This window comes from Cebus imitator, unplaced genomic scaffold, assembly GCF_001604975.1.
Source record: "Cebus imitator isolate Cc_AM_T3 unplaced genomic scaffold, Cebus_imitator-1.0 Scaffold198, whole genome shotgun sequence".
In the NCBI taxonomy this organism is placed as follows: Eukaryota; Metazoa; Chordata; class Mammalia; order Primates; family Cebidae; genus Cebus; species Cebus imitator.
The window spans coordinates 1,454,894-1,467,444 of record NW_016107513.1 but is presented as its reverse complement, the minus strand read 5'-3'; the positions used below and the strand labels follow the sequence as shown (position 1 = coordinate 1,467,444).

General features: G+C 38.8%; 1 protein-coding gene across 2 annotated transcripts in view; it reads right to left on the bottom strand.

Moving 5' to 3' along the window:
- Positions 1-382: 382 nt before the first annotated feature.
- MTFR1 (mitochondrial fission regulator 1) overlaps positions 383-12,551 on the bottom strand; it is a 62,730-nt gene continuing 50,561 nt past the window's right edge. For both annotated transcript variants that reach the window (XM_017547466.2, XM_017547467.2), the window contains exons 5-8: positions 5,655-5,890; positions 3,677-3,929; positions 2,914-3,082; positions 383-1,966 (exon numbers count right to left, since the gene is read on the bottom strand). In XM_017547466.2, the coding sequence (XP_017402955.1) occupies positions 1,898-1,966; positions 2,914-3,082; positions 3,677-3,929; positions 5,655-5,890 (727 nt within the window). In that variant the 3' untranslated portion in view covers positions 383-1,897. The remainder of the gene's footprint in view (positions 1,967-2,913; positions 3,083-3,676; positions 3,930-5,654; positions 5,891-12,551) is intronic.

The following is a 12,551-nucleotide window of genomic DNA, read 5'->3' as shown; positions in this document are numbered from 1 at the left end:
AAACATAGGCAAGTTAGTTAGTTACCTTTCTTTCTCATACCTAGCTGAGGTATAACTATTTTTAAATCTTTTACTTCAGATGTTGTGTTATGTCAAAGCAGGAAACTGAATGAGGTGGATGTGGGAGAAGCTAGAAAAGCAAATTTCACCAGTCCCAGAAGTAGGTGATGGGTTTGAGAACCCTGAGACCACTCAGGTAACTCATGACTGTCCTATTTTAATGCCGAGATCCCTTTATGAGAAAAAGTGAATGAGAGGTTAAGAGCTTATTTTAAGGAATATAATTCCACTTGAAAAACGCAGAAAGAAAATTATTAAAGGAGCTACATGTGCAAAAGAATCTTACCTATTGTTAAAAAAAAAAAAAATGAAGGCACTATAGTCCAAGGAAAATAAAACAGTTTGCTTTATTTTAAAACAGTAACTTCCTTATATGGGGACACTGTCCGATATTCAATACTGATACAAAAATATGTTTCTTAGGAAGTCAAAATATATGTCAGGTGAATTTTCTGAATTCTGTTAAAGAGAATTTTAAACCACATAAACAGGTGAATGAGAGGTGAACATCTACATGTGTAACATAAGCCATAGTACAGATTTAAACAGAATAACCAAGCCATGTCATTACCCCAAATCATTTTGGTTAATATTTAGGAGAATGCACATATTTTCAATAACTTAGAAGTGAATCTCTACTTCTATCTCCTAATACTCCCAGGAATTATAACTTTCTTCTATTACTAGATTTAAATAATCCAAATATTTACTCCTGGTAGGATACTCTGGTATTAACCATAGCTGAGTGTAGCAGAAATAGAAAAATCATGAAGCATTTAAAAAATAATCATTTATAGCAAGTCCTTAAAAGCCCTAGATGAAAAAGGCAATTCTCTACTTCTAATAACACCTATGGTTTATATTGCATAATATAATTAAAACAGCATTCTGACTGGTGATAATTTATACAAAATTCATTTGCCAAGTCAATTTTCTATTAAAGTTAATGTTTTGGCCAATATTAAAAAATTTTTAAACTCTATTCTGACATTTCCAGAGGTATTAACTTAGCAAAGTCATCTTTATGATGCTGTTTAGTAAACTGAAGGAAAACAAGATGGTGCATTCTGAATTTTTACTTAAGAAATTTAATTCAATAATTTGATTCATCACTACTGGAAAATTACAGCTTTCTTCCTCAGTACTGGATGGCAGTGAGGTGAAAGCAGCTTTCCTGGTTCTCAACTTCCCTTCAATGGGAAGCATTATGGAATTTCAGCAGTGAACATCATCTGGTTCCTATTCAAACTCCAACTCCAAGAAAATGTGAGAGAGAATCTAAAATATAAGTTCTGTTCAAGGCAAGAAGTTTCCAATCTCAAATATTTCATGCCAACAACTTATGTTATACCAGCTGTTCCATCATTAAATGCTAAATGATCATTGAAAACAAACGAAGATAACAGTGCCCTCATTGCCATCATTCATTACTAATTTTACATAAACTGTTTATGTCCAAAAATATGCATATACAACATTTATACAGATAAATTAGTGTTAAGAATTTAAAATGTGCAGTAACATCCACAAATGTCCTTTTTGTGTGGTGAAATCTATACAATTGTTTTCAAAACTAGAAATCTGAACACCCTGGCCACACATTAGAAACATGTCAAAACACACATATGTTGTGGAGAGCACCAAAGCTGACCATCTCACTAAAGCAAAACCAAACATATAGTGCTTTCATTATTGCTTAATCCTCTAATTAGCCTGAAAAGGAGACCACTGAATACCAAAGTCAGGTATTTACTAAATAGTGTCGACTTCTACTAGCAAACTTAGACCTCACAAACCATCAAGGGAACCAGGATAGTCTTTTGCAGCTCATTGTCTATTAGGAGTCTGATACATTTTCAATTAAAGCCTTCATTTTTCCTGTTGACTTCAACATGTGTGGCCCAAACTAGAAACAAACAAAAAATGTAAAGATATTGGTAACGAGAAACAGTAACAATATGCTCCCCCCAATCATGGACCAAAGGGCTGGGTATGAAAAATAGTCAAATCTTTACAAATTGACAGGTTGTTATAAACACAGAACATATCAACAGAATGAAAGTTAAAGAAATAGCCAAACTGTTTCCTATAAATGAAAACTACAACAATCTTGGCAATACCCTCCTTTTGTTAAATTTTACTTCTCTGAATAAAGGGAGCAGGTACAAAGTTTCCTTTCTAATGTCTTAAATAAAATTTTCAAAGGTGCTAGAATTTCTGAGACACCTGCCTCTCTGGAATAGATGAGCACACACACCCCCATGACAGTAATGTTAATAAAGGAAATGTATCAATTATTACATGAGAGGTTCCATGAAATGTACTCCGTTTCCACCTTTGACATAGTACATATCCTTCAAGGCCCACATCAAATCTCACCCTCTTCAGAAGACTTTCACAGGGTGCCCTGAGAGAAAATCACTTTACTTTGAATTTCTATATCACAAAATATACACTGTCCTAAGAGACAACTGTTACTATACTGAATTTCACTTCACTATGCTTAAACAAAAAACCCTGCGTAGAAAAATGTAACATTGGAGATTACTTAGTAGTGAGCTCAGGGGTTAACTTTTGCTTTCTTATTTATGCTCTTCTACAAGTTTCAAATTTCCAAATGAACAAATATTATTTTCATAGTTAGAAAAATAAAAGTATACATGCTAAGCAAAGATATCATCCTTTTCCCAGCCGGCTGTGATCTACTTGTAAGGCAGGGACCAAATCTTTTATCACCTCCCTTCGGATCTGGATCTTACAGAGGACACAGGTGAATGACTTGCAAAATGCAAGTGCTTAGCAATGGAGTGGATTTCTACGTTAACAGGAAAGAAATCTGGGCAAATAACTCACCAACACTCTCTCTGAGGTGGCCTCTGACTCAGACTTTGGAACTCCTTTTTCAACTTCATCTTGAGTATCACTTCGATACCGATAAGCAAATTTCTTTTTCAGGGCCTCTGCTATGAGAGCAGCAGGGTCAGTAGCATCCACTGGCTTGGGCTTCACATCTTGCTCTGACCTTAGAGAAGTGAACACAAACCAAAGGGACAGGTCAATACACTGGCCACCCTCAGGGAAGTACTTTGTCAGCCTTTTGCCTGATAGCACCTCTCCGGAATCATAGCTACTCCGCAGAGACCTGATAAATACTGCTAGCAAAGAGAAGGAAGCCTAGATCTAATCCTCAGCAAAAGCACACAGGATTCCAATAAAGGGCCATGTAATGTATCTGCAGAACACGGACTCTGCTCTCCTTCAGGGCAATTAGGATTCTCTCTTCCATGCATGTCTAATGACTACCTTAGTGGTACACAGCATGCCTCTGTTGAATTAGTGAATGCTCATGAGCAACTGCAGTGAAGACTTGACATGAAAAGGCTGATATTTAAATGAAATGGGAAAACTAAAAACATCACCTGGGAACTTAGTCTATTTTGCTAACCTCTTTGCTACTGTGTATAGAAGCCACTGGGGCTCACCTTTTTTTTTTATACTAAAAATTTAATTATTCATGGTAGTCATGTTATAAACAAAATTTCTCAAGAAGCCTGGTACTTTGGTATTACAAGACAAACAAATGGGGAAGAAAGAAAGAAGGTAAAGGTATCCTCACCTCTTGACTGACCGAAGTTTTACACTGTTCATATCTTTAAGGATCTCTAGCATATTTGGCATTTCAGGTTTCTTTGGATTGTTCTTAATCAAAGTATTTCCAGAATTGGCTCTTTTCTCTCTTCGTTCTTTAATAAGATCAATAGCAGATATGCTTTGGTGGAGCCCCAGTGGAGGGGGAGGCAGGGGTGGTGGGGGAGGTGGAGGCGGAGGGGGTGGCGGTGTGGTACCAGATGTGGTAGAATCTAAGTCACCTATGGAAACAAAGGAAAACAAACTTAATCCTACTGTTATTAAGCAAAGAAAATATCAGTTCTTAAAGCAAAATTATGTTAGGATTTTTGTACCCCTAAAAACAATATCCTTAAAAGTCTCGGTTATGTAAGAAGAAAGACAGTTTCAGTTACTTCGTGAGAAATGCCTGAATCTCAGCCACTGTATCATTTAATCCAAAATTTCTATTTAACTTGACAGAGGTGTTTTTGTGACATCAAATTTTCAAGTTTGACTGTAGCACTGTTTGTAATCACTTTTAACAGAAATATAAAAAAGTACTGCAAAAACATCTCTTCAATACATACAGTTTGATAATTTAGTACTATTGTAATGATTTGAGAAAACTGACAAATTTGTAACTCATTTTAAGTATATTTTCATGTAAGACTTATTAAGCACGAAAAGCCTCCACTGGGCCAGGCTCAGTGGCTCACACCTGTAATCCCAACACTTTGGAAGGCCAAGGCAGGCAGATCGCTTGAGCTCAGGAGTTCAAGACCAGCCTGAGCAACACAGTGAAACCCTTTCTCTAAACCAAGAAGTAACTAAGAGTCATGACCTAAAAATCCTCTTTCTGCATAACTGAAGGTTAGAAAGTTGTCTATTGGGTGAACTATTTTGATTGGGGAGGTGCTGATGTAAAAGATTTTTACTCAAAAGTTTCAACTTACAAACAACTTCAAAATAAATTTATGGTGGCACTTTCTCAGTTGGCCAGAAGAGGGAGGTAAAGCAAAAGGAAAAATCAATTTAAGACAAGAAAAAGGACAGGAGGATTTTAGCAAGTTACATGCATAAACACAGTCCAGCATCAACACCCAGAGTGCCTTCACCCCCGCCCACCTCTGCTGTGCTCAGGTCATATAAGGTTTCCATGGTGGATTACGTTAAACTCCAGAAGTGTAAGCCAAGTTGCTCAGAGGCAGAGTAATTAATTGTCTTTATCCGACAGAGCTGGTTACTACTGAGTCTTTCCAGGCCTTGGGAACAATAGGAAAATAACCACTGCCTGCCAATAGGTTAGCGGGCTAGGTTTTCAAGGCTACAGTTTCCTCCCCCAATGTGAGAATGTCACACTAACAAACACAATGGTGTTGGACCAGAAGACCTGAATTCAGGTTCTACTCTGTGCAAAAGGAAGAGGAATGACTATTAAATAGTTGCTGTGTGTTAAAGGCATTTTATATACTTTCCACATTTATTCTCACAATAACTCAGTAACATAGGTACTATTATCCCCATTTTAGAGCAGGAAAAGGAGGTGAGATGTCAAGGGCTTGCCTCAAGACATGCAGGTAGTAAACACCACTCAGTCCAACACGTACCGCACAGAAACCCAGGCTCCTTTCACTAAGCAGATGGCAACCCATGGCATTGCCTCATGTCTGATATGGTTGGTTCCATTATCCTAGACAACTAAGTTTCCCATTAGAAAAGAAAACATCCATGATGTAGCAATTCAACTGCATGAATTTCAGTGTTTTCCAAAAGATACTTCCTAGTCATCATCTCTGAGAGCACCAAGACTGTTCAAAACAAGCACTGTGTAAACTTGACTGGGTTCTGTGTTGGACAATACAAAGGGGACTGACACCTGGTTTTCTAACAACCCCAATAGCTGTTACTTACTAATTAATTTAAAAGTGACATGCTCCTAACTTCTAGTTTGCAAGTTAAAACTAATGAATGTAGGACTTACAGACCTGCACTGAGATTTTGCTGCTCCTGCTGGGTCACAATTTTGGCGATCTGAGCTCTGAGAGCAGCAAGTTCATTTTCGAGAGCACAAATCTTCTGCAGTGCTTCCTCGTTTGCCAGTGCTGGGGTCCTCAGCTGAGGCCCTTCTTGGGACAAGTCTGGTAAGGAAATCTGTCTGCTTGGGGCCTTCTCAAAGAAAGGAAGGTCATCCTGAAGGGGTGGCCTTGATCTGACCTCTGTCCTGCAAGAAAGACATAAGGTTGGCTGTCACAGGCTTTGTAAGAGAGTATGAAACACCATCTTCACCTGACAGTGTATCTGCATAACACCCAAGAACCACTTTTCAGGCTGATCTTACATAAGGCCCTTCCCGTAAGGACAAAAACAGCAAAGCATTTGTCAACCTTATATAGCTAGATAGCACAGCTGGGGTTCTTGCTGCCATCATTTTTCTTAGTCAATCTCTACATAATATGCACAAACCAATTCCATCAAGAGGCATCACAGATTTTAGTAAATGTTTTGCTAATTTACGTTTTCTTTTGATTTAAACTAAGAAGAAAATTTTATGCTCTTCAAAGTGGTAAGCTAATTACTGGTTATATCTGACAACAAAATCAAATCAGTGATCCATCAGCCCTTCCCCAGGGTCCTGGCATCTACATATCAATGTCAGTATTTTCCATGTATGATAGAATACATCAAATTGCAAGACATATGATAACAATGTGGACAAAATACAGCATCAAAAACTAAAAGGAGAAAAAGGAATCATTATCACTGAAACTATGCAGCAGCTATACAGATGGTCTCATTATTATTTAGGTATAAAAAAAAATTATGTGTAGTGCCTGAGGTAGCTCCAAATGAAGTTGAGGGTTGAGAACCAAATTTGTATTTCTTTTCAATTATCAATTTATATACTATCAATTTCCTCTTATTTTCTACAATGAAGTTTTCCCAGCCTGCATTCCCCTTTAAGCCCTTTTCTATCTTAAATTCTTTCCCTCCAGAAAACAATCCTAGTCTCAATTTTCCCTTATATCTGCACCCTTCAAAAATCTGAGGCCTCAAAAAACTCCTGCATACTGTCTTGATACTACAGTCATTTAGAACCCCGTAATACCAAAAGAACTCTCCACACAAGGACAGGAAGTAATTATATTTATAGTTCTCAGATCTAGACAAAACTATCTGATCAGTAAACCCAGGGCCCTAGTGCTGCATCATTTGGGAAAAGCCTCTTTTGTTTGAAAGTTACTGAAAGAGATGGGGAACTGACATTAAATGTGACCTCTGTTGTCAGATATGAGGCTGGGGGCTTTCCTCTGTCACCACATTCAATCTAAACACCATGGGGCAGACACCATTATTTTATTGCTGAGGATATGGGCTCAGTATCACGTAGCTAGTGTGTGGAAGACTCAATACTGAAACAGATTTACCAAGTATTTTCATGCTATTAATGTTACAATTTTTCTATGAAAAATATATTAGTGTGATTTAACACTAATTCAAAAACTTAGTATTTTTCAAAACATCCATAACCTGGGTATGGATACACTGTAAGGAAGAAATTTGCTCATTTCTAGTCAAAGACGTTAGTCACATTACTTTATCACTACTTTACAACACTGAGAATAGTGAATGATTTCACCAGGATCGCCCTCTTCGGCATACTCAAGACCACATTGGAAAAGAATGAGGGAATACCTTGACTTTGGTGTTTTAAAGATGAGAAAAGAGCCTGCAATTGACTTCCTGCTCCTCACTCTCAATCAACATTAACACATCATGCTCAAATGGTTTCGTAGTCACAGATTCCTTTGAAAATCTGATTTTTCCAGTTAATTGATCAGACACACTTCTCATAAAATTCGGCTCATACAGATTCAGGAATCATGGCCCTAAGGTGAAGAATCTCTGACTGGTCCTGCTAAAGGCCTACACTAAAAAAGCAAGCTAAAGCCAAAATCTAAGTAACCCTCACCCAGGGCATGGATCAGGTGCTAATTAAGGCTTGCTCCAGTGCACGGCATGCATTAGGACAGAAATTGCCAGTTGCTTACTCCAACAAGCACATTTCCTTTCTCTTTTGTAAAAATTACCACCAAAAAAGTAGTAGAAAAAAAGAAATCTTTATTTCAGGGCAGTAATGTGCCCAGCTAAAGGATGCCATTTCCCAGTTTCCCTTGCAGTTTTATGTGGCCATGGGATTTTATGTGGCTAACAAGATTGTGGGCAAAATATTGATGAGGCATCTAGGAGGCCACTTGAAGGGAGGTGACTCCATGGAAAAGTCCTTTCCATTTGAGCCCAAGTTCCCTTTCCTCATGCTGAGAGTCTTGAGTGCAAGGTGATGTTTTAGAGTCACACAGGGCCAGAAGCTAACCTGGGTATGGAAGCCAATGCTACCGACGGCAGAGCCTGGCTGGGTCCCGATGATGCTGCAGGGCCACTATAAGCTCTAGTCCATCTAGCCTTGGATGTTGCTGATTTGAGAGGGAAATAAACTATCCTGAGAAAAAAAGATAAACCTCCCCTGTGTTTAAGGTACCATTCTTTTGGGCTTCTCTTTCAGCTTCTAACATAATTGTAACTGTTAGGACATTCAACAACATTAAATTCTACTTTAGTTTTCCTTTAAATTGACACTGGTGTTTTATTTTTGCTTGACAGCTGTGAAAATTCCAGTGCACCAGGATCACCAGGATTGCTCTCTTCGGCATACTCAAGACCGCATGGGAAAAGAATGAAGGAATGCCTTGACTTTGCTGTTTTAAAGATGAGAAAAGAGCCCACAACTGAGTTCCTTCTCCTCACTCTCAATCAACATTAACACATTGTGCTCAAATGGTTTTGTAGTCACAGATTCCTTTGAAAATCTGATTTTTCCAGGTAATTGATCAGACACACTTCTCATAAAATGAGTGCAAGGTGATGTCTGAGTCACACAGAGCCTTGTGTTTTGAATAGGGGAATCCTGGGATGATTAGGTTTTGGTACTATGCACTGAATTCAGGTATTTTTCTTCATATTTAATTTTTTATACCACACTAATTAAATTACCATACATACAGGAAGCCTGTAAACTGCTTTTTGCCTGACACATTTTTGTTAAACAAAAAGATCTACAGTATAGATATCCTCGTTCTAGGCTTGGCGCAGTGGCTCATGCCTGTAAAGCTAGCATTTTGGGATGCTGAAGCAGGAGGATCACATGAGCCCAGGAGTTTGAGACCAGCCTGGGAGACATGGCGAAATCCCCTCTCTACAAAGAAATACAAAAATTAGCCAGGCATGGAAGCTTGAGCCTATAGTCCCAGCTACTAGGGAGACTGAGATGGGAGGACTGATTGAGCCTGGGAGGTTAAGGCTGTAGTGAACTGTGATTGCACCACTGCACTCCAGCTTGGGCAACAGAGCAAGACCCTACCTCAGAATAATACCATACAAAATGTCCTTGCTCTTACCTAGCAACTATAATATCAACTTTTTAAATGTGGAATATTTGTAGGATACAGAAATGTTTGGTTCACAAGGCTTCAATTACTGTTGCCTTTCTTAGCCCCAACAATGAGAAAAAACAGTTGATTAATTCTTTTTAAGTACAGGAAGATTAGGCTGGGTACAGTGGCTTATATCTGTAATTCTAGCACTCTGGGAGGCTGAGGTGGAAGGATTGCTTGAGCCCAAGAGTTCAAGATCAGATTGGGTAGCAAGGCAAGACCTGATCTCTGCAAAAAATTTTAAAACTAGCCAGGTGTGGTGGCATGCACCTGTCGTCTCAGCTACTCAGGAGGCTGAGGCGAGAGGACTTGATTGAGCCCAGGAGGTTGAGGCTACAGTGAGCTGTGTTTATGCTACTGCACTTCAGCCTGGGCAACAGCGTAAGACCTCATCTCAAAAAAGAAAAAGGGGGGAAAAAAGGCAGTACAGGAAGATTAAGCAAAGGTAAAAACTCCCATGAAGAACAGTACTAATGCTTTGATAAAATATATCAATATACTAAAAGATATGTTACAGAAGTTAGAAGTCATAGATTAGATATATGTGCTTTAATCAACCTACAATAAAGAAAATACTTTGGCCGGGCGTGGTGGCTCACGCCTGTAATCCCATCACTTTGGGAGGCTGAGGTGGGCGGATCACCTGAGGTTGGGAGTTTAACACAAGCCTGACCAACATGGAGAAACACTGTCTCTACTAAAAATACAAAATTAGCCAGGCATGGTGGCTCCTGCCTGTAATCCCAACTACTCGGGAGGCTGAGGCAGGAGAATCGCTTGAACCTGGGGGACGGAGGTTGCAGTGAGCTGAGATGGCACCATTGCACTCCAGCCTGGGCAACAAGAGTGAAACTCCATCTCAAAAAAAAAGAAGAAAAAAAATACCTCTTGTGGCCAGACATTGTGACTCACACCTGTAATCCAAGCACTTTGGAGGCCAAGGTGAGCGGATCACCTAGGTCGTCAAGACCGGCCTGACCAACATGGTGAAACCCCATCTTTTAAAAAAAAAAAGAAAATACTTCTTAAAAGTCATTAAAACTTTGGCCCTTTGTTGATGCAACTGGCTAAATTCTGATTTCTACTACTCCTTCACAGGGTAGTGCAAATAATTTTGCTAAATAGTTCTATACAACAAATACATTAAGTTACAAGTAAATAAAAAGTCAATTTACTGAATGAAGGATTGAGGGGGTAGGGAGAACTTATATTTACCTTAAATTACATTTAACATCATTATATTTACATATATATGTATATGATGGAGTCTTGCTCTGTCTCCCAGGCTGGAGTGCAGTGGCGCAATCTTGGCACACTACAACCTCCACCTCCTGGGTTAAAGCGATTCTTCTGCCTCAGCCTCCTGAGTAGCTGGGAGTACAGGCGTGTGCCACCACACCTGGCTAATTTTTGTATTTTTGGTAGAGACGGGGTTTCTCCATATTGGCCAGGCTGGTCTCGAACTTCTGACCTCGTGATCCACCCACTTTGGCCTCCCAAAGTGCTGGGATTGCAGGCGTGAGCCACTGCGCCTGGCCTCATAATATATTCTTAATATGCATCATCATATATATTCTTGGTAACGTTTTGGGTTTAATAAAACTGAATAATAATTCTTTTTAAAACTACTGTTTTTTTTTATTATTATTATACTTTAAGTTCTGGAGTACATGTGCATCTTGAAAGAACCAAAGGAAATGCAGGTAGGTAAGATAGTGGGAGTGATAAAATTCTAGTTTTAAAACCAGATCTAGGCAAATTGTAGCATTCTCAAATACATGTAGAAATAAAGTAGTAGGCCGGGCGTTGTGGCTCACACCTGTAATCCCAGCACTTTGGGAGGCCAAGGCAGGCGGATCACGAGGTCAAGAGATCGAGACCATCCTGGCCAACATGGTGAAACCCTGTCTCTACTAAAACTACAAAAATTAGCTGGGCGTGGTGGTGCACGCCTGTAGTCCTACTTGGGAGGCTGAGACAAGGAGAGTTGCTTGAATCTGGGAGGCGGAGGTTGCAGTGAGCCAAGATCACGCCACTGCACGCCCGGCCTACCCAAAACATTTTTAAGCCCTATGAAACTATAAATGTTTATTTAGTAAACAAGTTTGATACTGTATGTGACACTCTACAGAAAAACTGGAAACAATTAGAAATTAATATATTAATATAGGGTGAACAAATTAAATTTCTATTTCAAAACTCCTTAGCTGTTCTACTACTTCAGAAGCAATCAAATGCATGATGACAATGTCTATGATGTTGACTAAAGGCCTCAGAGATTATAGTCTTTAATTTCATCACACAGTACAAATGTTATACTATATATTTATCCAAAGACTTGTAAACCAAAAATTATCTGAGACAGATCTCAAACTATTTAGAAGTTTATTCTATCAAGGCTAAAGACATTCACCTGGGAGACAGGTCTGTGCCTTTCTCCAAAGATTATTTTAAGGGCTTCAATATTTAAAGGGGAAAGGGTGAATATTAGAGAAAGAGGAAGAAATTTTTAAAAGGTGAAGGTAGGTAAGAGACAAAAGGTTGGATCTGTTTAAATCTCTGATCAGATGTTCACATGTGAGAGGGCTGTAGAGGAATAGTCACATGCATTTCTCTAGCTTAGTGAATCTGTGTTTTTACATAAAATAAACACAAAGCAGAGGAAGCAATCAGATATGTATTTGTCTCAGGTGAGCAGAGGGATAATGTTTGAGTTCTGTCCTTTTCCAGTACCTGTGAAGATAAGCTATCAATTTACATAGAGTCAAATTTAGCAGAAAGGTTTTAGGGTAAAGATCTTGGGGCCCACAAGGAATGTCCTAGAAGGCAAATTGTGAGAGAGGTATGTAGCTTTTTCATAATGTAACTATCTTATTTAGGAATAAAATGGGAGCCAGGTTTGCCTGATGCAGTTCCCAGCTTGACTTTTCCCTTTGGTTTAGTGATTTGGGGGTCCCAAGATTTATTTTCCTTTCACAGACTATACATTCTCCTCAGAATATTACTATGAAAGAGAACACATTATCTTTGATGAGATTACAGTTATATAACAGTTATATTGATAACTGATAATCAGAGGATGTCAATGCTTCTGTTAATTAAAAAGGAAATAAAAAGGTGGACAGAAAAGAGAAAAAACAATGAGGCCTTACTGTGTGCATGCCACTGTGCTAATAGTTTTCTCATGTTATTTAAAATTCTCTTCTCAAAGTAGAATACTTCTATTTGTAGAAATATGCTGCCCTCGTTTTTTGTTTTCTTTCCTTTTTTTTTTTTAAAGATGAGGTTTCACCATCATGGCCAGGCTGGTCTTGAACTCCTGTCCTCAGATGATCCACCCACCTTGGCCTCCCAAAGTACTAGGATTACAGGTGTGAGCCACCACGCCCAGCC